Source organism: Haliaeetus leucocephalus, unplaced genomic scaffold, assembly GCF_000737465.1.
Source record: "Haliaeetus leucocephalus isolate CR32 unplaced genomic scaffold, Haliaeetus_leucocephalus-4.0 Scaffold897, whole genome shotgun sequence".
Taxonomy (NCBI): Eukaryota; Metazoa; Chordata; class Aves; order Accipitriformes; family Accipitridae; genus Haliaeetus; species Haliaeetus leucocephalus.
This window is the reverse complement of record NW_010973333.1, coordinates 570,279-594,797: the sequence shown is the minus strand read 5'-3', so window position 1 is coordinate 594,797 and position 24,519 is coordinate 570,279. Positions and strand designations below refer to the sequence as shown.

Here is a 24,519-nt window from a genome sequence, read left to right as displayed (position 1 = left end):
GGATGTTGCAGTCCTTAAATCTGAATAACTAGCCAGGCAGGCTCAGGCTGCCCAGTTACCCATGGGCTTTTCGCTGAGGGGGGATGGGAGCAATGATGGTGAAGTTTGCACCAAGTGAAGACTGTGGCCTCCAGGAGGAGGGAGCCCAATCTGAAAGTTGATAAGAACTTTTGTGAGTTTGTGGTGTTAGTGAAGGGGGGTGGGAGGCTGTTCAAAAACAGTGTTTTCTTCTCTGAACCGATGAGGGTGATGGCAGTGTCCTTCCTGGGACACCTCCTGTTGCACCTGGCAGTGCCCAGTGCGCCCAGAGCCTCCTTGTGTCAGGCTCTGTCCAGGGCAATGGGAGAATGGGTGAGGTCTGCACTGAGCAGCCGTGGTGAGGCCAGTCTCCTTGCATATATCAAATGGAGAGAAATAGTAATGAGGGGAGATTAATTAGTCCTAGTTAGCAGGAGAAAAATAGCACCCAAAAAGCCTAACAAAGCTCATTTTTGCATAACAGCATCCCTCTCTGGGAGCTATCTTAGTTTGTGTCCAGCATGGTCCTGCACGTCTCTAGCAGCAGGTGTGTATGTAAAAGGTCCCAAGCCACAATGGTATAGCTTATTTGCCTTTTTATTGTCCTCATTGTAATATTTTACTGTTTTAAAAAAAATGGATGTTTGGGTATTGTGATGAATGGTGATGCACCAGAGCTCTTGGGCTTTACCCTGTTAGCTCCATTCTTGTCATTAAAAACATGGCTTTTCCTTGTCCTTTTTAATTTTCTTGTTTGGGAAGGAGGAAAGCAAGTAAATACAGAGCTGATGGTTTAAGTCACTGTTGCCAGATGACATTCTATGGGAATGTGGACTTGCCAGTATGCAGACTGTAAACAGTCCTTTGATTTAATAAGGGTCTGTTAAGTACAGAGCACAGCCTACAGTAGTGAGGGAATAGGAATGCTTCCAAAATGGGTGTGAGGGAAGAAATTACACTTTAGATTTCCCTCCTCTGTGTGCCCAGCTTGCTCTGAGAAATAGTACTCTGCCTCCCGTAGCCTACTGAAAGTTGTAAGCGTGTCTGGGGGCAACTTGGTTCAGAGTTGGTGCTGCACATTTTGCAAGATTGGGCGACTGTGGCTTTATAATGCTGAACAGCTGTCATAAAAACCAGTGATGAGTGCCAGCGTTTCTTGAAACTGCAGCCTGGAGAATGTCACGGAAAGCAGCGTTCGAGAGGAAGATGCTGGCATGAACAGTGCAACCACCCGTCAGGAGTCCTCTGAGTCCTGAGACCCTCTTGTGAGAAAATAAACTAAAAACCCTTTAAGTATAAACCACACCTTACATGAAAGAGGGTGGCTGGAACTGGCCAGAGAGTGGAGAGGGGTAATGCGCACTGTAATATAGCTTAAGGCTTTAATGAAATTTGGATGAGGGTTTTTTGTGGGCATTGTAGTAGTAAATCATGTTATATAAAGTCTACTAGGCTATGGGAGCAAGCTTGAATTGGAAAAGCTCTCCTGAAGAGAGTGTGCTGGTGGTCTGGCATGCTTCTGTGTTGGGGGAAAAAAGTACGAAGGCAAACTGTGTTTAAAGAAGCTGAGTAGAAACACAATACCTAGTATACGTGCTGCCTCTTCAGAATGTACAAAAAAGAGTAACTGGAAATCGGTACTTGCTTCTTGTAACTTCGGGGTAAAGAACAAGTATGAAAAACAGAACAGAAATACAAATGAACAAATATTGGCTGCATAAGGCAATATCCTTTATCTACGTATTTGCAGATGATGCAGTAGTTTAAAGAGAACTTAAATCTGATCCTGTTTAAGCTATTTTAATAAAATATTCTGCTAATATTTTGTTAACAAGGTATTTTCTTTTTATATATGAGACAGATAAAGGGAGAATTGGCTAGAGGTAGAATAGTAAAAGCGGTGGCTTTATACACTGGACGTACAAAAGAAACTAGAGGAAAGAGAAATGTCCCTGTTGTAACCAAGAGAAACCGAGGAAAGACGACCGCAACATCAGATATTTACAACATTAGGTGAAATCCAGAGGGTGGTTGTTATTTTTAAGCTGACACTGTCCCTTACAAATGTGGAACCTTCAGCATCTTTACCACTAGATGCAGTAAAGAGTCTCTAAGGATGCACTAAACTAAACAAAAAATCCCACTGAACTCTGGGGGTTTTTTTGTTTTTGTAGTTTTGGGGACTATACTAAAGTTTTGCTAGCCTATCCTTGCACTTGCTGTAGTCAAAATAAAGATCAAATGCATAGTGAGATGTAGCGTAAGATATTGTTCGACCTGTAAATGGAAGGCTTTGCCCTTCTTTTTACAAGACTTGCAGTTTCCTTCAGCCAGGGATTTCCTGTGGGGCACAGCTAACCCTGCTGCAAAGGAAGCTTGCTGCTTTCATTGACTGTTTGTTTCTGAAAAACTAGTATTCAGTGACACCCGTGTCCAGAGAATTTGAGTCCTTTGCTTGCTAAAGCAAAAGGCTCCCTCTGCTATGCTAGTACAAGTGTAATAAGGAGATGTATTTCTTTCTTTTTTTTTTTCCCAATCTACACAAAGACTCAGTCAACCCAACTTTTTATATTATTGCATCTGTACATCCCCCTTGGTATGTTGCTTCCCAAGGTAAGAAATACACACAGGCTTGGTGCCTTTCCTGCAAATAAGCAGACATCTCTACTGCCCATGTCAGATGCTGTAGGAGTTGTGGGCGCAGTGCTGCAGGTGTGCTTGGCTCTGTCTGTGGATCCATGGCTGCAAACTTGCAGCTGCTCCTTCTCCTTGTCCCTAAGGAGAGGTCTGCGGTCAGGCGGTGGGCGTTGTTGCAGTGAAGTAAATCCTCAAGCCTCTCCAGCCCCGGCTAGCCCATGGGGAGCACAGCGAATGGGGCAAGTGTCATGGGCTTAGCCCATGTCTCCAGTGCATCCTGCTTTGCTTTACCAGCTTTACCAGGCTTTACCAGCCTCAGTTTTAAACTTATTTTCCACTGTTCCGGGTAGCCCATTGCTTGTAAATTCATCAGGTCGTGACAATCATTCCAACCCCTTAGATTGTCAGTGATTTTGTGAAAGCAAATAATCTTGATCCATGAAGATGAAGAGGAGTTGTGTGGCTCCCTAGTAAAGCATCCAACTGAAGCCAAACATTTAGGGTTAAGTCTGCTTGTGCCTTTACCTAAGCAAGTGGCCAATGACTGCTTTGGTCATTATGCAGGGCTTTTAGCATGTAAAGATTATGTGACTTCTCAGGCAGAGGTCTTTCCAATTGTTTCACTTATCCTATTAATGTTTTCGGAGTAATCATACCTGGTTTTCTCTCTCCTTTTTTTTTTTTTTTTTTTTTTAAATTTTTGGGAGTTCTCTGCATGTCCATGAAGGCCAATGCAAAAAATTAACCCTATTTTCAGACTATGATATTACTTACCTCTCTGGTTTACACTGAGACTTTGGCCTATTTCTCACCTTATTGCCTCTTATTGGTGAGAACTTGTTTCTAGTGCTCCTTTTAAGATGATCTGCTGGTCTAATTACTATTGATATATTTAGCATGCATACACATTTGTACCTCTTCACTAGAGCTAATGAATGTCAATAAAAGGCAGCTTAGTTTTAGAAAGAAAAAAAAGGGGGAAGCTTTCTATAAACAGTGCTGTAGTCTTTGTGATGAATTGGGTGTAACCATGGAGAGTGGCAGAGGTGAAACAGGCTGTCTGTTAAACAGGAAACGAGTGATTAACATTTTTTGTCCTACTGATCATAATTATTCCCACTGGCTGAAAAAAAATAAACACCCCTTAGTCTCTCTTTACTATAGTCGCAGAATAAAATTTAAAGCTATTAGTCATTCTGGCATTGTACAGATGAACTGCTACTTTATTACTCCAAATTTTTTGTTTATTTATTTAAAAAAAACTTTGCTTACAATTGTGATTCACGTTTTCCTTGCAATAACCTGCTTGTGCTCTGCATTCAAGGACAGCCTTGCATCAAACCATTACCGCTGCTGCGGTGCCTGTGTCCCCTGTACAGTTGCATTCCTGGTTGGCACATTAGAACCTGCACTGAATAATTGTAAGAGGGCTACCTGCCCGTCATGAATCGCAGCAGCCTTCCTCACGGCTTATTGCACTACAGATAATTTTAATGGTTGTAATCCCTTTGAAGAGCACACATTAGCAGTGGTGCATGGTGCTAATCTTGACTGCACTGTCATTTGGTATGGCACTGGCATATCTGCAGGTGTTCTCTCGCTTACCTTTCTTGAACAAAAGATATATTTTTCTTGTGCATGTGGTGGCCTATATTCTGTGGGACTCTTTTGAAAGTCATTAATTGTATCCCTGACCTCTGATCGTTTATTAATTGAATCCTTTACCAGCTTTTCTATGATAACACCTGGGACTGATGTCAGGGCACCCAGGTTATGCATGCGTCCTCCTACTTTGCTATTTTTGCGTTACTGATGTTAATTGCAGCACAGGCTGCTTGCAAAGGCCAGAGGTCTGAGACCGCTTAAAGAGGGAGGAGAAGAGGCTCCAGTTATAAGGGCATCCTGACTTTGAGATGTTCCTCTTCAGTGAGGCCCCAGTGTTGGCCTGTATCACTAGTGAACTTGGGAAATGCTTCTTCATCATAAGCTATATATGTACATAGGCATATATATGTGTGTGTTGCATATTTCTGGAAAACAGGAATGTTTATTTACAAATATGGAACCCTTATATTTGTCAAACACTTGTTTTACATCTGTTGGAATAGAAAGCTTACAGCATCAGTTTTGTAAAGGCAGTATTAGGATTTGTCTGGATCACCAAATACGTAGTTATCCCTGCTAGCTTTGAATATTTTTCATATGATATTTATTTCTTCCCTTATTTTCTACACCTGACAAGTTTTGTTTTATCCTGATGGCTATTTTGCCTTTCTTTTTTTTTTTTTTTTTTAAATAACCCTGTTCTGCCTTCTTATTGTTGCCTTTTTTTCACCCCTGAAAACAGGTAGGTTTTAAACAAACCTATTGGCTGTCTTGGCTTCCCAGATAATTTTACCAGAGAGGGAGGAAGTTCCATTTGACAAATCCCTTTTAAAAATCTCACAATTTTCATATGCATCTTCGTCTGTTGTTTTTCCTAATCAGTGTCACTTAGTTTCCTTGGCTTTGAAATGCTAGCAAATGTTTATATATTTGGTGTATGCTGTGTTGATATTATATCACGCCTGTATTGTGGTTGTAGGAATAAATGTAGTTATAAAATGGAGTATTGGCACTGATGTAGGCGATCGTTAACCTAGTTGTGGCTCTGTCTCTCTCTTGGATGGAAGTTTTGGTTGGGGTGTGGAACAGTATCCCAGGTGTGTGCTTGCCCTGTGCGTATACTGCTCATACTATGCTTTACCTTGTTCATGGTTTCTACGCTCATTCTTTCTAAATGCCTGTGTAGGGAAAGTAGGCAGGTGTTATCATCTCATTAGAAATGTCCAAACTGCCATTATGGAAAAGTGCTTCAAAGGAGTCTGCCTAGAATGAAGAGGAGGGTATCTGGGGATAGCAATTTGGAATTGCTTAAATACGTGTCAGTAGAGTTGCCAGTTCTGACACGTAAGTATGCATAGCCAAGTCCCTTAAACATCAATGTCTGGAGCTGTGCATGTATTTTCTGCTACTACATACCATGTTCCAGAGGAGAAAGCTCCGGTGGTTGTGAAATCCTGTCCAGTCCTTGGTGCCACGTGTGGCAGCAGGATGCAGCCTGGAGGATGGCCAAGCCCCTTTGGTGTCCAAAGATTTTTAGTCTTCTACAGCTGTGAGAAGGAAGTGTAGGAGAGTATAAATCTGCAGACTTAACTGCAGAATGTGCAGGACTTAGATTAAAGCCACTGATATGTGGTCATGGGAGACCCCCCTCCCAACAGGAGAGACATGTAGAGACCATATAGTGATAACATACAGTCTGTCCCATTCTTGCACATTCATGCATGGAACAAGGGATGCATTGCTGAAATCTTATAAAATAAAACAGTCTATGAAAGTATCTCCATGTTTGGAGATGGTGTTTCATGGGTCGTGGTCTGGGAAAGGCTCTTGCTATGCCACCATCTGTAGTCAAAAGCACAGAGAAACAGTGCAAAGTCCCTCTAGTAAGATTGAAGTGTTTCTGCACTTTTTCCAGCTGACACTTCTTAACTGTATTAACAGTGCAGGACAAAACTGAAGTCAAACAAAAGCACCCCCCCCCCCAAAAAACAATGCCCCAAAAAAGCATGACCTGTTTGGGAGGAAATCCTGTCCTTCCACCTTCATGCAGCTGCAGGTGGCACATTGCCAGCATCTTCTAAATGTGACTCTTTGACCTGAGGCTAAGTGACATGCTTTCTGTCCATGCTCTTACCTGACAATGGAGAAGGTTTCTGAGCTGTGATCAAAGAATGCTACAATTGGGGCAAAGATAACTATTTCGTTACCATTTGAAGCCTCTGACACTGCAGTCAGATGTGCGGTTGTGTTGGTGAACACTGTAGGTACCAGGAACCCTTTTAAGAGAGAAATGGGGCTAAGGCTGTTTATGAACAAGCGTGCTATCTGTTGACCAAACGCTTTTGAGTGTCCAACGCTAGCTCCAAGGCAAACCCAAGCTCCATGTGCAGCATCTGCATCTGAGCTTTTTGTATCTCATAGTCATTAGATAAGACAAACAGGATTGCCTTACACCAGACTGTTGTACCAAAGGAAATTCTGGTACATCTGGAGTTATCCATGTTCTCTTTCCTCTTTAGCCTCCTCACCCTGCCCCTGCAAACTTAGCAGGGTGGTTGGAAACCACAGCAAAGAGGATGCCGGCAGTGTAACCATTCCAAGGAGACCTGTCTGTTTCACCAGGTGTGGTCTAGCTTAGCCTTGCATAGATGCTGCGTGGTGCCACTTGCCACAGTTAGCCCCTGCTGCTGCTGTCCAGCTGTTAATGCTGAAGGAACCCTGAGCGAGTGTGCTGGTGACCTTCCTGTCCTTTGCATGCTTTCCTTGGAGTTTTTTTTCATGACTTCTTTTTAGAGTGGTGCTTGCCGCTGAGGCTCCAAGAGGACGGTGATTTGAACTTCTGGACCTGCTGTAGAGTCACCATATACAGACCTTGAGAGGCAGGACTGATGTCCTCTGTAACAGCATATGGAAATGCTGGGGTTTTCCCTTCTCTGCTCCAGAGCTTTTGCTTTGGTGTTGTCTCCGCAGAGAGATTCTGCTTGTTCTGAATCCTGCTGTAAGCTGTCAGTAACAGGACACGCTAACACAGCTGGCTCATGTGCCAGCCACCACTGCTTGTAGCAGTCAGCTCTCAGCAGTGATGATGTTAGCTGATGGGTCTCTGAACTTCTCTCCTACCGGTGCTCAACCCTGACTTTTTTGCCAAGCGTGTTCCTATTGCAATATTCTCCAACTGTCAGTTAAAATAAAATAAATAAATAAAATCCCTTTTTTTCTTTTTTTGAATTGTGATTATCTTAGAGGGTCATGGCAGAAGCAGTCTTGAGTGTCGTATTCCCTGAAAGTTTCTCTCCAGCTTCCAAATCTGTTTCAGATATTATTTGGAGAGATCTGAGAAGTACAGTCAGATACTGTGCCCCAATCTGTATTTGCAGCCATTTGAGCTGATGGTAGGGCAAGCTGACCAGCAACATACGTAGACTGTCCCTTTGGATGAGGTGTAGGAAGCAGTGGACTGCTGAGATGTCTTCTGAATGAATGGGCAGTCATTAGGCTGTTAATTTTAATAGAAATGCTTGACCTGTGTATTATGGAAGCAGTCTTGCTCTTACAGCCTCTGGCTTTGTTATGGCGGCCTCTGCCTCCAGAGGCCAACTCCTTCTGCCTTTGTTACTAGTTACTGGTGAATGTCTTTTCTGAGATGCCATGGCGTGCTTTATTGCAATACCATCAGCATATCCACTCTGGTGGCAAATCCACTCATTTTTGTGAAGTGTGTCGACTGTTGCATCCATTTCTTGCTCTCCCTTTTGGCGGCTGTCACAGCACTGTGCCTGAATGGGTGCTGCCTGTGCCCGTGTGTGAGGGTGTGAGCATGGGAGAGACCATGGGCACTTGTAGATGCTTTTACAAAGTCTGGGTCTTGCAGCTCCCTGGATACTCACAGCTCCACAGTTAGATCCTGCTTGGAGAGCTTTGCGGTGATGTTAAACAGGAGCTCTGCAGCAGGAGCTCTGCTCTGCTTCCCTCTCCCTTGCATGCTCCAAGGGCTGGGGTGGAGGAAAGACAGCCAGCGTGACTGTATGGTCTCACTTCAGTAAGTACAGGCCTACAAAGTTCTCAAGTTTAACAAAGCAACTGTGTTTTCAGGTGTTTCTCTTCAGTAAAACACCAAAACAACTTACTGAAAAAATAATCAAATACCTCAACTTTAATTGTAAGGGGGTATGATTTTTTTTCAGCAATTAGTCGGGTTAAACTTAAGTTGCATGTTTTAGTATGAATATCTTGGGTTTAAATGCAGTATTAGATACCAGCAGAGCTACTTGCACCCAGGGATTAAATGGCTGAGACATTTATTTCTTTAATTGTTTTAAAACGTAAAGGAGTTTGAGGTTTTTTGTTGTTTAGAAGAGTGGCAAGCAGGGCGTTCTCGCAGCAGTGCTGTTCGGCTGTAGGAAATGTTGGAAATGCAGCTGAATGATATAAATGTGTAGATTCAAAGGATCATTTTCTTGGCTTCACGAGTTTTATTAGCTGGTATGTGCTCATCACATTGTATTTAGCAGATACTGGTTTTGCATATTTTGGCTCTTAAATCAGCGAGTAGCGATAAGCATATCCACAGTTCCTGGTCCGCGTGCTAAAGTATGACATGAAGTCGGTTCACAGACCAAACGGGAGCGGAGGCTCTCTGCGCTTTATCTCAAAGGTGGAAAATCAATCCCAGGAAACACCCCACAGGTGGCAGCAGCCCTGCTGCCGTCCTGACGAGGTTTTGATAAAATTCCAGCGCGGATGCTGTCAGAGCGATCTGGTGTGCGTCGCCCCTGTGCGGAAACCCGCCTCGAAATGCGGCCGCGTGCTTTTCGCGTCATTCGGGCCAGGTTTGGGGAGGTTTTGCTTCCAAGTCCCGCTGAAAGCTGGGTCTGAAGGCGTCTTACGGCGTGACAGGGCCGGCGGTGCCGCGGAGCACGCCGGCCGCTGACAGCCGTGCCGCTCCTCCGGCTGCCAAGATCCACTGCTGAAACTATACTTTTTTATCAGGTCATGTTTGTGTCTGGCAAAGATTTGTAGACACAACATCATTAACAGCAGTGCATATTTTCACAAGATTTACCTCTTCAACACTTTTTCCAAGTTAGTAAATCATAGCTTCTTTAATGTCCTGCTGGCTGCGTGAAAAACAGGAATTTATGTAACAAGCTCTGGGCCGCAAACCTTTTCCTGTTAGGAAAAATTTTTTTTTTCATTGCTGGCAGAGTTAGGAGACAGCTCTGTTACTCAAAGAGCGACCTCAGATGTCCTCAGTACAATAATACCAGATTATAACATTTTTGATGACTAAGGAATAGCAGCAATTTCTTAAATATTTAACACTTCTGTTGCAGAGAAGAAGGGACTGAGCCTTAGCACGGTATTTTCTCTGCCTGATGTTTTATGTGTTTGATATGCCTGTTTTGATAGTAAACAGTAAGCCTGAGCCAGCTGGGTATGTTTACAAAATACAGTAAAAAAATGAACTGGCGCAGGAGGTTTTTTAATCAACAGACGTGCAGAACAACTTTCTTGCGACATTTCTAGAGCTGGACTTGTGTCAGCCGGGGATTCGGCCGCAGCCTGTGAGTGAAAACAACGGGCTGCGCCAGGCCGGCCTCGCGAGGCTTCTCCCTCAGCCCCTGGGGCCGCGGGCAAGCCCAAAGGAGGGTTTTCAGGCTTACCCTCCCGATGTGTCAGCTGCACCTGGCGAAAATAAAAGTCCAAGGCCTTCCCTAATGCCCCGTAGCTAGGTAGAGGATGAGACTTTGATTGCAGGGTTACCTGCAGCGAAGAGAGACAGTCCTGCGTTAATTAGTTAATGGGAGAACGACTTCCTTTCAAAACTGCGTAAGGGAACGCTCAAATTGTTGCTGGCGTTTGTTTAACTGGGGTAATTTGTTAAAGGTGGTTCTTCGGAGGGAAGGAGAGGTTGGACAGGCTTCTGAGGTGGGGCACGCGGTTTGACGCCCTGCTGCGCTGGTTGAAGAGCGAGCTGCGGCGGGGCCACATTCTGCCATCTTCTGCCGCCCAAGAGCGCCTCGTGCCCCTCTTCGGGCTGAAGCCGCCCTCCTGGCGGGGTAGTCTCGGCAGACGGCTGCCTGTCAGGTGCTAGAGGACCGTCACGCCTCCTTGCTGCCCTCGTCTTGCCGAAGGTCTCCTCTTGGACCCCCGAGTGACCAGTCCCGGCGAGCTCTGCAGGTGGCCAGGCCCCTTCGGCTGGCTGGCTTCTCGTGGTCCACAGCGTGTCATGGCCCTCGCAGGGAATTTGAGCCTCTCGTCTCTGATCTAGGCCAGGCCCTACGAGGTGACCGTTTTCACCTGGTGTGCCTCCTCACGGTCTTTGCTCCTTTTCTTCTGGCAGCTTATGGGCAGTGGGGAAAGAGGCGCAGCTTTGAGAAAGCGGACGTACACAGGAGGACAGGTAGAGTAGAGAAGATGAGGGAAGACGTTTCTGGAGATGCTGCTGTCACAGGCAGCACTCTGGGTTGGGAAATAGAGCAAAAAGCAGCCAGAGAGCAGAGCGGTGGCTGTGTCCCTCCTCCTCTGGTTTGCCTCACGAGGCACGCAAAACTCCCTGAGCTGTATCATCCTCATGGTTTGCTCTTGTAGTGGGTCTTGGGGGTCAGGTTAAAAACTTAAGATAGATGGGAGGAAAAAGGTAGGAAAACGGGAAAGACAGAACAGGGTTTTGGTAGGTCTGGTAACCATTTAGTGTTTTGAGATAATTGGCCTACTGGCCTGCTGGTCAAGATCAGCCTGGCTACTGCTTTCTAGAAACGGTCTTTCCATTTTTGCTCCCCCAAATTTTTCTTTGGACAACTTGCTAAAAATGACTATGAATGGAAGGCAGCTACTGCATCACCGACTTCTCTGCCATTGAGCTCTAATTTCTAGTTTACCCATTTCATGTGTTGTTTTGTGGTTCCCTCCTACTTGTTCTACACGAACTGCAGTCCTAGTGCAGACCCTGGGACCCCATGTAGACTGTGCTACTGTCTCACCCTCCTGCCAACTCCCGTGGCTGCCTGCTTCAGCACTCTTAGAACTTGTGGCCTTTGTTAGCAATTATGTCAAAATATAGGACAGCTTTTCTGTTGATATAATGTTCTTTACATGTGCTCAGCAGAAAATTACATGAGGAAGAAAAATGCTTATCTACAGCTTGGTGATGCAAAGGGTAGCCTCTTGTTAACAGGTCAACCTGTGGGCTTGGATTTTGGATTTTGGGAATTTGTTGGTTTTTTTTTTTTGTATTTAAGAGCAAAACATTAAACATTACTCCTGGCCGAAGAGATAATGAAAAGCTTCAGTACCTCTGGTCAGTCTTGGCACAAGATAACTTATGCCCTCAGGTATTAGAAGAGTCAATTTTGCATATTAAAATGTTGATTTTGAAAGAGCGAGATGGTTTTAAGACTGAGGTTTTAAATGCAATTTTGTCTATGCTGTTTGCATTCCTTTTTCCCTAATGATTTCTTAGGCAATTTGTGATGTTTATTTATAAAAATTAGAACTTAATCCTCAACTGGTTTTCTATATGTGTTTTCTCACATAACACAAGTAATATAAACCTCACTAATACTCAGTGGCAATACTCACAGGCTGGCATGTTTGCAGGGTTTAGGGATGTGCAGGATAAGAACCCATTATAAGGACCCTGGAACAGGATCTAGCATTCCTGAACTATGGGTAAATTAATTAAAAAAAAAAACCAACACCACCACCCTAAATGCAGTCAGGTTCAACTTACTAGAGTGAAGCTGATAATGAGATCTTCAGTCATCATCTTGGTCTTCTAATACAGTTTGTCTCCTTTATGAGGTATTTGTATTTCAAAACAGCTCCTTCAGTATTTTATTTAACTTTTTATAACGTCAGATGTGATCGGGCCACGTGACAGACAAATTAACATGGCAGCTCTTTGCAAGCTCGTTGCGGCCACTTCTGAGTGGTGAGCTGATAAAAGATGTTTCCAGACTGGCATGTTTTCCCATTTCATGATTAGCCCTATGTTTTCTAACAAAATGAGAGCATGTTTGCAAAGACAAATGTTAGTACGCCATAAAAGATGCATGTTTTCTCCATTTCTTACACCTTATTTTGTTTTTCAGAATTCAATCCGTCACAACTTGTCTCTGCACAGCAAGTTCATCAGAGTGCAGAATGAAGGAACAGGGAAGAGTTCCTGGTGGATGCTCAATCCTGAAGGAGGAAAGAGTGGCAAATCTCCTAGGAGGCGAGCGGCATCCATGGATAACAACAGCAAGTTTGCCAAAAGCAGAGGCAGAGCTGCCAAGAAAAAAGCATCCCTTCAGTCTGGTCAAGAGGGAAATGGTGACAGCCCCGGATCGCAGTTCTCAAAGTGGCCTGCAAGCCCCAGCTCTCACAGTAACGATGACTTTGATAACTGGAGTACATTTCGACCTAGAACTAGCTCTAACGCTAGTACGATTAGTGGAAGACTTTCTCCTATTTTGCCAGAGCAAGATGATCTTGGAGATGGGGATGTGCACTCCATGGTATACCCATCATCAGCCACCAAAATGACTTCTACTCTACCCAGCCTTTCAGAGATGAGTAATTCTGAGAACATGGAAAATCTTTTGGATAACCTTAATCTCTTGTCGCCTAATACGTCAATGACTGTGTCAACCCAGTCTTCATCTGCTACCCTGATGCAGCAAACACCAGGTTACTCATTCGCATCCTCGACCACAAGTATAGGTTCACCAAATCCAGACTACAGGAAATTTACGTATGCTCAAGCTAGCATGAACTCTTTGCCCCAGATTCCTATGCAGACTCTTCAAGACAGTAAATCAAGCTATGGATCGATGAGCCAATATAACTGTCCCGCAGGACTTCTGAAGGAGTTACTGACTTCCGATTCTCCACCGCACAATGATATCCTGGCATCAGTAGACACTGGTGTTTCCCAGGCTGGTGGCAGGGCACTGGGCCAAAGTGTGCTGATGGTTGCTAACTCGGTGATGCCAACTTATGGCAGTCAACCGCCCCACAACAAAATGATGAACCCTAACGCCCGCCCTCACCAAGGACATAATCAGCCAACACCTGCAGTTAATGGTCGTGCCTTGTCACACACAGTGAACACCATGTCACATACATCAGGTCTAAATCGCTTGTCGACAGTGAAGACTTCGTTACAAGTGCCTATGAGTCACCCAATGCAGATGAATGCTATGAACCCGTACGCCCCTGTTAACAGTTGCAATGGCTACGGAAGGGTAGGAATTGTTTCCCTCCACCAGGAGAAGCTTCCCAGTGACTTAGATGACATGTTAATTGAACGGTTGGACTGTGACATGGAGTCGATTATCCGTAATGACCTTATGGATGGAGAAACGTTAGATTTTAACTTTGACAGTGTATTGCCTAACCAAAGTTTTCAGCACAGCGTAAAGACAACCACACACAGTTGGGTGTCAGGCTAGGATGTAGTAGGAGGTAAGCTGTGCTTTTTATAATAAATCTGAAAAACAGCTAAAGGGAAAAGAGATGTCAAAATGCTTAAAAACTGGGTGGTCTTCTGTGTTGCCATGTGAAGTGCCTCTATTACAGTCAGTCACTTTCCAGTCCTTTGTTATTTGAAAATCAGGTTTGCACCGGTGCATTAGGATTGCTGTGTACTAACTTCTGTCTGTTACTTCATGTGAAGCACTGATGTTTTGCCATTAATATTTTAAACAAAAAACTTGCTGGTAACTAGCAATTAATGAATACATTTTTTTTTCCCTATTTAAGGTATCTTAAAGTTAGTTTGAGCGTATTTTAATAGATTTAATCTTTTGGTGTGAATGTTAATTTGTTCTTTTTGTTGTTTTTTTTTTTTCTTCCTAGGCTACGGTTAAATTCTCCAGACTTGTCTGACAGCAGGAACTGAGAAAAGCAGTACAAAGATGTCCTTCACCTTCCTTTTTAATTTTCTTGACAAAGCTGTGTGCATGCACTAGCTTTTTTTTTGGGTCTTTTTTTTTTCTTTTTTTTCTTCCTTTCGTCAGAGTTGGCAGCAGACAGAGTATTTTCCTGTACAGGATGTTTGCCCAAGGTTTGCAGGTTATGTGCTGCTGTAGATAAGAACTGTGCCATTGGAAATTTCATTACTCTGAAGTGCCAAATTCACTACACCATATAATCACAGCAAAGACTCTTAACTTACATCATGTTGTGCTTTCGGTTTTGTACAGAATGATCTGTAGAAGAAGAATTGTTTTTTAAGACTATCCGTTTTGGTCCAAGAAAAGTTTATAAACTTTTGTAAGAATACTGTGATGATCTCATGCCCTAAGTAAGTTTAACCTTCGTTGATGTTACCTGTGTTTTGATGAATTGAGATAACTGTGGACTTCCCTTGCAGCAGTGTGAACTGCATTATTTTACTCAAAATTGCCACACATTTCATATGGGAACAGAATAGCCTGTTAAATATGATCCTACTAAACTCACTGATTATTCAAAGCAAACAGTAGGTTAAATGCCATTTGATAAGTTACCTGTATTCATGTAAATTTATGCAAGAATATATCTGGTTTTCATTGTCAGACCAATGACTTTATTGTTGGACTTAAGATAATTTTTGGAATACTTTCCAAGCTATTTTTCTTATAATTAAAGTCTACTTTTGTTACATAGGCAACTTAAAAAAAAAAATAATAAATCTGAGATCTGGCAGCATTCATAACCTCTTCATTTTGTACAGTATTTTAACTGGATTAAGTACATGTTTTTATAAATTTCCCTAGCACTTGGGAGTGCTAATAAAGGAAAAGCTTAATAAGGATCTTGAATACAAAACATTTCTGTCCCTTTTTTTGTTGTGTGATGTATAAATATAGACAACTTTTATGTTTAGGAAATATTTAATCAGTTTTATATATGCATTTTTAGAAATGTCATCTGCTTCTACTATCATTTTAACTCAGACTACCACAAAGTGTTAAGTATTCATTGTTAGATGCTTGTACAATGCTTCACATTTATATTTATTTCATGGAGGTCTCATAATGTTTGTGCACTCAAGAGCAGGACATTTTGGGGAAAATTCATTATTTTAGTAAAATTAATGACAAAATTGTCATTTGTCTTAATTAGCACTAGTTTTAGGGTTTGTCAGTGTTTCTGTTGTAATGCAGTACATTTGAAGAGGCAGAAGTGCTACTTTTGAGTGGGAGGCAAAAACTTGTGTGATGCCCTATTGCAGGACAAAACATTACTTTTTTTAAAGAAAGATAAAGTAAGTGGCAAAGTTATACAAATACATGAACTTTAGGGCAGGGGAGAGCATTAATGACAGAGGCCTTGTTCCTGTGGAAAAACTTGCTCGTGTTGGAGTAGGTACACTGACAGCTACCTGAGCATTTTCAGGATTCGGTCTTGGATAAATGATTTCTGATTTTTCGTCATCATATGATGCAATTTTCATGGATATGTGGATAACAGGCCTCACCTGTCTTTTCACTGGTTGCTACACATCATTTGTGTTACAGAAATCCTTGGAGGTTTTTTATGCACTGACAGGATGAACAGCTTTTGTGCTAGGGCTGGCTGTTGTGAAGGGGAGAAATAAACATTCTTCCACTGATTTTTCTTTTGTCTACGTAGCCCACAACTGGAAAATGTTCTAATTGAAACTTATCTTCCCTGTAGTGATGGCGTGTGGTAGAGAAAGAAATGGGATGTGCCAAGAAAATGAAGTTTAGTAACAAGCCATACATTTAATGATCCTGTTATGACTTTCCTAAGGCTCTGCAATGTATTTATTGATGTGCTAGCATTTAGCTCCCTGTTGGGCTTAAATCACTACTAATTACAGCTGGTCCTACTTTTTTAGATATCCTATTATGGTTGCCAGCAGTTCCAGAGGCCGATGATAAGCTGTCCTGTGATACAGGATCTCTCCAGCATGAAATTGGTCTTTGAACTTCTGTTGAGCAAAATGAAACATTCTTAGTGCCGAAGCCTCAGTGAAGCTGCCTGCTTTTACAGGCAAATATCTCTAGTAGCATCTTCACCATCAGGTTCGTAGTCTCTGAAGCATGATGGTAAATCCTGGCAGTGGAGCAAGCGAAAGGCTCACATACGTGTTTCTGAAGATCCTTCTTTCTGCTGCACGTGCAAAAATGTTTGCTCCCAAATGGGCACTGATATGCATAGGCCAAAGTAGTTGTAAAATACACCTCTGCATGCAAAGAAAGTAGTACTTAATGCTGTACTCCATGGGGTTGCAGCTGAACATGCTACATTTAACAATATACCTCCTGTTTATTATTTACTGCTACTGTATAACTTCCTGTATACAGATATTTTCTGCATTTCCTTTTATAACTATGAATAACATAAATGTAGCCGTTCCTTAATTAAAACAGTCTGTAGGAAGCCCCTTTTAATTATTGTGAGAAAGCAGTTGTAGATAATCAGTGGTTTGGGCTGTGTGGTCAAATTGTTTTTTGGTTTTTTTTTTGTGGTGCCATGCTAATATTTTGCAATTTTAATTCTGGAATACTGTGAAGTCTGGTGAAGGGGCGTGTTTTCTGCCTTGAAAACAAACATTATGTGACCTCTAGTAATAAATCCTTTTTCAGTAAAAGTACCAAGTTTCTGGAGTAACTTAGTTTGTCAGAATTGTTGTAAATGATTGGTTTGTGAATTGTGCAGATGATCTTACCTATGCAGCCTTGTTTTTGACTTTTCTCTGGTTTGTACTGTTATTAAAAGTTTATTGTATTATAGAGCTGTTCAGATATTTTAAATATAAAGATGTATTGTTTCCATAATATAGCTATATGATATATGTTTAGGTAGTAGATGCATTAATTGGAAAGCTCTGCTTTGATAAACTGACAATTTGCCTACACTTATAAGCAAAAGTCATATTGCTTATTATTGGCTTAAGTCAACAGAGCATCCCTAAGAAGAGAAGTTAAAATTGGACCAATTATAAAACAGTATAAAATTTGCACTTGTTAAACCACTGGATGTATGTTAGTACTTTTTTATTTTTTTACTGATTTGAAATTCCTATTTTCATTATGAAATTGCTAGGATCCTTAATTTATGACTGATTTTAAATAAGGTATTCTCATTATTATTATTATTATTATTATTGTTATTATTATTATTATTATTATTGTTATTATTATTTTGGTAGTCATAATGTAAAATGCAGCATGGTTTATGCAAGCAAAAAGCAAATTACTCGGCATTAAAACTGGCCTCCTTTTTGAGGGTGTTCCACAAACCAGCAATATCGTGAGAGATTGGCATGTACATACTGCTAGTTCTACTTGCGAGTGGTGTGACAGCTCTTCAACGCTTCACTGCTCTGACTTAGTCACATTGCAGAATTAAAATTCATATGTGGATATTTTCAGAAAAAGTGCCTGATGTACTTCTGCAGACACACGAGAACAATCCCTGACAGTTTGTTGTATAAAGCCATAAATGTATATAAATTATGTTTAAAAGGTTTTGTGTCCTTTCTTGTATACGGAGAATGAGATTTGTACCAGGATTCTACTTGTGATTAGCAATCCTTCTACTCAGACGTTGTCGTAATCAGTTTCCTTACCGCGTAATCTTTTTAATGATGATGATCCCATTTGGACAATCCTGATGGCATTAGCAATTTTATATGGAAAAATACCTCATGGTACCAAGTCTTACCTGGCAAGACGATACCATATTAACGAGCAAACACTAACTGCAGAACAGTTAACAAATTTTCCATTACTTGGTATAAAGGAATTTCTCTCTCTTGGCATTGCTTCTGGAATTGGAGCTGTAGCAGGTACAGGAACCTAATAGGGCTGCGTTACCAGTGTTTTATCACGACATAGTGTGCTAAAAGTAACTTGTTTACAAGTCTTTGAGACTAAACGCAAGAAGAATCCATGCCTGACTCTTAGGGCTTGCGAGAGATCTTCGTGTAGAGACACTTTGTTACTGCAAGCTGCATTTAGGCAGCATCAGACAGTGTTGCCAGTGCTTCAACAAGCCTAGTTCAGAGAAAATGACAAAAAAGTCCTGAAATCCTTTCAGAATGGGTATTTGTAAGTATAAGCTCTTAATAAAATTGCTATGACATGAGATGGTAATTAGTGTATCAGAATGTTATGTAATGCATTGTTAAAGAAGAAAAAAATATGGGACGCTAACATCCATCAAACTGCAGGAAAGAATTAGTCTGTTAGTCCAAATTACATGTTAGATCCTAATGCTATTAAATGTGGGAGAGCGCCAGCTCTGGAGAGACATTTTTCTCTTCCCCCTGCTCCCCCTGTTAAAGTGAGACCGCTCACAAAGTCCTCTTGGCCTTTTTTCCCCTTGTTTTCGCCTCTTGCCTTCCTCTGCCCCTCCTGCCTTCCTGAAATACTTACCTTTTCTCGGAGTAAGAGTTTTTTCTTTGCCGAATATTTGGGCTATATAGGCCAATCTGCATGGTGCTGCTCCTTTCACAGCCGTGCTTTATGCTGTGGCAGCAGGAGCGCTGATGTGAGTAGAGAAAGCAGAAATGTCTAATTTTTTATTTTTTTTTTTTTAAATTTAGATTGTGTTTCAAAACAGAGCTGGAAGAAAGGAGGAGAGGCTGCCAAAACAGGCAGCCAATAACACCCACGCCACAGTAGTCTTGTGAGGCCCATATCCCCGCTTGCCTGCAGGTGGGGAGGGAGAGGGGTGGCAGAGAGCAGGCTTTAAATGAAGTGCTGGCAAAAATGCCAGTTTGATCTTAAAGTGAGCAGAGGTAGACCTAAAGAGCATGAAAGAATGCATGGCACATAAAAATAGAAATATTTAAAGATGCTTAAAAAATAATTTCCCCTTGTACTTTGCAGTTCCATCTTTATTTTAGCTTTGCCCTTTTTTCTTCAGCGTATGTTTTGGAAGGGGTTTTGCACATTGAGGGAAGCTGAGGATATCTTCACTGACGTTTTGAAAAGCCTGACTTCTGGAATGGGAGGGTTGTAAGATCCAAAGATACTCTCTTTGGGTGTTTGTGAAGCCGTTGTTGGAAAGGATGCGCATCTAATTGGTACATGACTAGTTACTGCTGTCAGGAGAGATAGTCAAAGCTTGTCTCTTGGGAAGGGACCGGCTAGCAATTTATGCCAATCTGGCAACAAGGGATTTGAATCTGCTGATCGAGCACAGAAACCTCAAAGCATCCTTGTGCTCTGAGTCAGTTCTGCATCAATGCAATAAACATGTTTTTATACAGAAACATCAGCTATTATGTCATGTCAATTGATAATCCAATTAAAAGTACAAATAGCATTAGATGTTGCAGCCATTTATCGTGCAGCTGGTATGCAAAAATGGGTTTTGTGAAGACCCTGAGAAGGAAGAACTTGCACTGAGCAGTGCCTGTGGTCATGCCCACTGCTGGAATTGCATGCAAATCCCTGTTTGTTACCTGGTGATATTTTCCCTGGGGTAATGTTCTGGCATGTGCCAAAATGATAGCTAAAATGAGGAGGCAGGGGCAGCGCCCCATCTTATTTTATTTTATGTTTTTCTACTTGCTGTTGGACCCTGGGGCATTCAGAAATTTTGCATGTATTTTTTGCGAGTAAACTTCTTGCGTGGGTGTTTATCACTGAGATGATGGGAAAAGGGATGAGGGGTTTGTGCAGTACAACTGGAGGAGCACAGCAGGAAGCTTCTGATGGGTATAACAGGGCTGTGGACTGAAGAGTCTGACAAGGAGCTTGTTCATAACTTGGAACCTCAACATTTTATGTCCTTGCTGTGTGTTCATCTATAGTTGCTCAAGCCATCCTTAAATGAAGGGGCCTTTCCAAGTGGTTGCATTTCCTTCTCGGGGCCTTGGAGTGACACTACCTGAGCAGGCAACTGCCCAGAGGTTGCACAAGAGCTTTGCTGGGTTTCCAGGGAACTGTGGAGTTCGGCAGGAATGTCTAAATTGTATCTGAAATATTCAATCGACTTCAATTTTGCTGAAGTCAGAGGAGTTCATGGAAAAGCCCATTATAGAAGTGCATGTATGGGGACTGGAAAGGGAGAGGGGATGAGAAATTCTGCAGGTATAATGAGCTGTTTCTGGGATGACGAAGCAAGGCAAGCAGTTGCTTCGAGGGGCAAAGGAGGCTGGATTTCTCTGGGGTAAGGGCTCAATGTAGCAAAAAAAGAGCTTCCTTTCTGCTGGACTTTGAAGTTGTGTCCAGTAGCAGCCACAGATGGCACAGCGTCCTAGCCTGATTTGTTGCTTGGGTCTTTTTGACCAGGTGAAAAAAGCGACGAGCTGTTAAACCCTGTGAGAACTGGAGTTTCATTTCAGGAGTCCCAATAAGTTGCCGCTTCCTGCTCCTTTTGTTCCCCCTTCACCCCATCAATTTACGGCACTTGAGAGGAGTGTTACTGTTTGGGGACTTTTTTTTTTTTTTTTTTTTAATATCTTTCCATGCTGCTCAGAGGAGTTGGGCTAGGCAAGGCCCTGGGTCCTTCTTTCAGCCCCAATGGCGATGGCTGAGCTGTGCTGAGGGAAGTTCTTTGCCTCCTCCTCCTCCCTCAGCCCATACAACAGACCTCTCAAATTAACGCCCAGGTGAGCCCCAAAGCCAAAGCTGATTCACTTCGGGGATGACTCCAGGAGCCCTTTGAGGTGGGAAGTTTTGTTTGCCTGTGGCTCTCCTGCTGGGGGGCTTCTAAACTGAAAATAGCCTGGAGGTGGCAGGGGAAGTCCTGGGGAAGGGGCTTGTCTTGGGGCCATGCAGCTGCTCCACCACTGGCCCTCTCCCACCCTGCCTCGGTGTCCTCTAAGCCTTGCACTGAGCCTTGTTGGTCTGCCAGGCAAGGCTTTCACAGGAGGGGTTTCTTAGCAGGGTTTCCGCAGCCCAGATGTCTCATCCTGCTGCAGGCAAAATCTGCTGGTGTAAGCCCCTGTGTCTGGAAGTTTATTTTTGGCATAAAATAAGAAGTGCAGCCCTCCTGCCTACAGACTGCTTGGGCAGCTGGCTGTCTTCATCTCAGTGGTCCTGGTGTGGTAGGTATAGCAAGCCAAGAGCCTGCTGGTGACTGAGCAGCGTGCCAGACGGATGGGGCCAGTATTTACTTCAAAAATAACATTAAATAATAATATTCAGAATAATTATATTGAATATGCTGGATTCCAATATAACTGCTGGGAGACCCATTGCTTAAATAGGACTGAGTGGCAGATAAATGAAGTAAAAAAAAAAAGGTGATGCTGGTCTTTGCAAGGGGTCCCAGCATGATCGGAGGAGCTGGGTTTGACTTCCACGCAGGGTAACTTCACAGAATGGGTAACACAGACTCGTAACAGGGTGGAGTGATGGGGGGAACAGTGGCTGTGTCCCTGCTGGAGGAAGCTGTGCTTCACCAGTGTGGCTAAGTCCGCAAGCATGGGGACATGGGTGATCAGTATAACCTGTTTGGATTTTCAGTGGCTTCAGAAATTTTCCTCACTGAAGTTCCTGAGACAACTGGGATGTAATGGAGGTCCTCTCAGTGCCTACGCTGCCTTGAAGGGTTGGCCATCTGAGCGCGACTAGTACTTGGCTTTTCCAAACTAGGGAAGCTGCCACTGCCTTCCCTCAAGGACCTGTGCTGTTCAATGAGTTTGAACAGCGATCAGCAGAAGTGGTTGATGACCTAAATCGCTGAGTGCATCATTATACAGGATAGTGAAATGTCAGGCTGTGCCAAGAGGTGCGGAAGGGTTTCAGGATATTTTGTGAGAGGCTAATTAACCAGCAGATGCGATTAAGTGTTGATAAATGTGAAATAATGCACAGGGGAGAAGGGAAAAGTGAGTCTAGTGCATATGGATGCATTAATGAACCCTGGCTGAGGTGCTACCACCATGAGAAAGATTCTGGAGTTGTCGGAAGGTTTTCTTGCAAGTCTCAGCTCACAATTACCTATGGAGAAAAAGACACAGTAGAAATAAGAGTAGGAGAAGAGAATGGGAAACCTCTATTGTGCTACTGCTTACATGCAAAATGCACCTATATCACAAAGATTGCATGCTGTTTGGTTTTCAAAGAGGGTATTGCAGGGCTACAAAGAGCCAGGAGCAGAGACTAAATAGAAGAAGGGATGAGTGAGGGTGGGTATAGATGAGTGAGGTGGTAGAGGTTTGCAAAATTGTGGATGCTGTGGAGAAGGTGAATAGGAAATGATTAATCAGTATTTCTCTTGGCACAATTGAGGGCACCCAATGAAATGATCAGGCAGCAGGTTTAAAACAAACAAGAGGCAGTACTTTTTCACACAGTACATAATTAAAATTTGGAACTCGTTGCCACGGGATGTTGTGGAGGCCAAAAGTATAAATGGATTCAAAAAAGGATTATATAAATTAATAGAAGATAGGTCCATCAGTGGCTGTTAAATACAATGGTCCGGATGTGGCCTCTATCTCAGGAAGTCTCTAAATGGCCGGTTGCTGGAAGCTTGGAGCATGTACCAGGGAAGGGATTACTCAGTCTGTGGTCTGTTCCTTACGCTCTTTTCTCCTATGCATCCGCTGCTGGCCACTGTCAGGGACCAGACACTGGTATAAGTGGACCTTTGATCTGACCTTACAAGGGTGTCTTCAGATACTTAGTTGTGCTGGGAATAGGTGCAGCCAGAAACAGCTGCCCAATACCCTTCTGTGAGGAGGTTTCAAACATTCGTGTGTCCTTTTCCAGTTCTCTGTCAGTGGTTGTGGACCGGCTGTCTCTCTGTTGGGAGTCTTGATACCTTTCACTGGGAAGCCTCAACTGAGGTTATGTTCTCACCGTAATAAGCTGTGTTGTAACAAATGCAAAATACCTGGTTAGATCTGTAAGCTTTTAGGACAGAAAAAAGTGCACAAGGAACATAGCAAGGAGGAGTAAAATCTCTGTTCTTTGCAAGCAGCTCTTCCCTAGCAGCTCTATGGAGGCTGTGCTCAGGGCAGGGATAAGATAGTGTTACCAGTCCCAGCCTCCCTTCCACATGCATGACTAAAGCACTACTTTTTCTGCTTTTGTTGGCAGGTAAGGGATTACAGTCATTCCTGTGGGCATGTGAAAGCCTTTCGAAGATAGTCAACAGTGATACTGGACAGTGAGCCTAGCAGAACCGGTCTAGAAGTAATGGTGTGTCAGTGGTAGCAGCTTCTCCCGTGCTGACAGCTGAGGTCAGCCAGAAGAGAAATGTGTGTGAAATATGCAGTTTTATCTCTTTCTAAATATTTTAATGATGTAGAATGGAGTTCTAGTGCAGGACAGAACAGCATTTTCTTGCCGGATCCGTGATTTGAGCTCTTTCCTTTGTATGTTAACAGAATGACACCAGGCTTGTTAACTCACCGTAATGGATTGAGAAATGCTGGACTAAAGATGAAGGAAAGGTAAGGCTTATTATCGTGCCTGTAGCTGAGACAGCCCATTATAGGACTTCATGTGAAGAGACACTGAGGAGACATCACAACTGAATCTTGAATGCCAGCAGCTATAAATACTGGGTGAGAGTGAATTTATGCTGTAGCTCACCAGTCAACATGCAGGAAATCACAGACTTCGCTCAAGTGTTGAAAATATAATGCTAATGGACTACCATATGCATTGCAAACATAGCTTGCTTTCCTTAGATCTGTGTCCAAAGCTGCTTCCTCTGTGAAGCTTTGAAATGTGAAGTCTGATCAATGCTGACTCTTCTCAAAACATTCAAAAAGAATTTTTAAGAAATCTGTCACCTCTGTATGTTCCCCTTCAAGAGTGAGTGGTTATTTTCTCTAAATTTCCACCATTAAAAGGAAATGGAGATATCTAAACCTCCATAAATGCAACCTGTATGTTGTTTAAATTAACTTAATGTTTAGCACCTCAACTGACTGAAACCTGGACTTTTAAATGTATTTCAAATTGAATAATAGAGAACCAGCTGGTTAGGTTTTATTATCAAGCAGGTCCATTCGCTCTTCCCTGTCTTTTCCCACCCACCTTCTCCTTGGCAATAGGTTTGGCAGTGGCTTAGTGACACCCAAATCATGGGTGCAATGTCAGAGACTGGGCATCCAGAGCTCCTTCCTGTTTATATTGGCATCTGTTATTATTTAGCAGCTTCTCTTTTGCTCGCTTTTAGTAGTGTTCACAAGGTGTGAAGCACTTTCCAAACATGATGAAGATATTCCTGTTTCTGAAAAAACTTGCAACTGACAATTTGTAGTAAGCAATGGTTTTGCATGACTCATTTTGAAGGCTGCTATATCTTTCTCCAAGGTTTCCTAGTTTGTCCTGAACCCTGTTT

The 24,519-nt window shown here is 42.7% G+C and overlaps 1 protein-coding gene across 1 annotated transcript in view; it reads left to right on the top strand.

Moving 5' to 3' along the window:
* FOXO1 (forkhead box O1) overlaps nt 1–17,337 on the top strand; it is a gene marked incomplete at its 5' end in the record, with an annotated part of 64,745 nt that extends 47,408 nt beyond the window's left edge. Inside the window, 2 exons of the mRNA XM_010583426.1 lie at nt 12,354–13,710; nt 14,104–17,337. Of these exons, the coding sequence (XP_010581728.1) occupies nt 12,354–13,697 (1,344 nt within the window). The remainder of the gene's footprint in view (nt 1–12,353; nt 13,711–14,103) is intronic.
* Nucleotides 17,338–24,519: the final 7,182 nt, after the last annotated feature.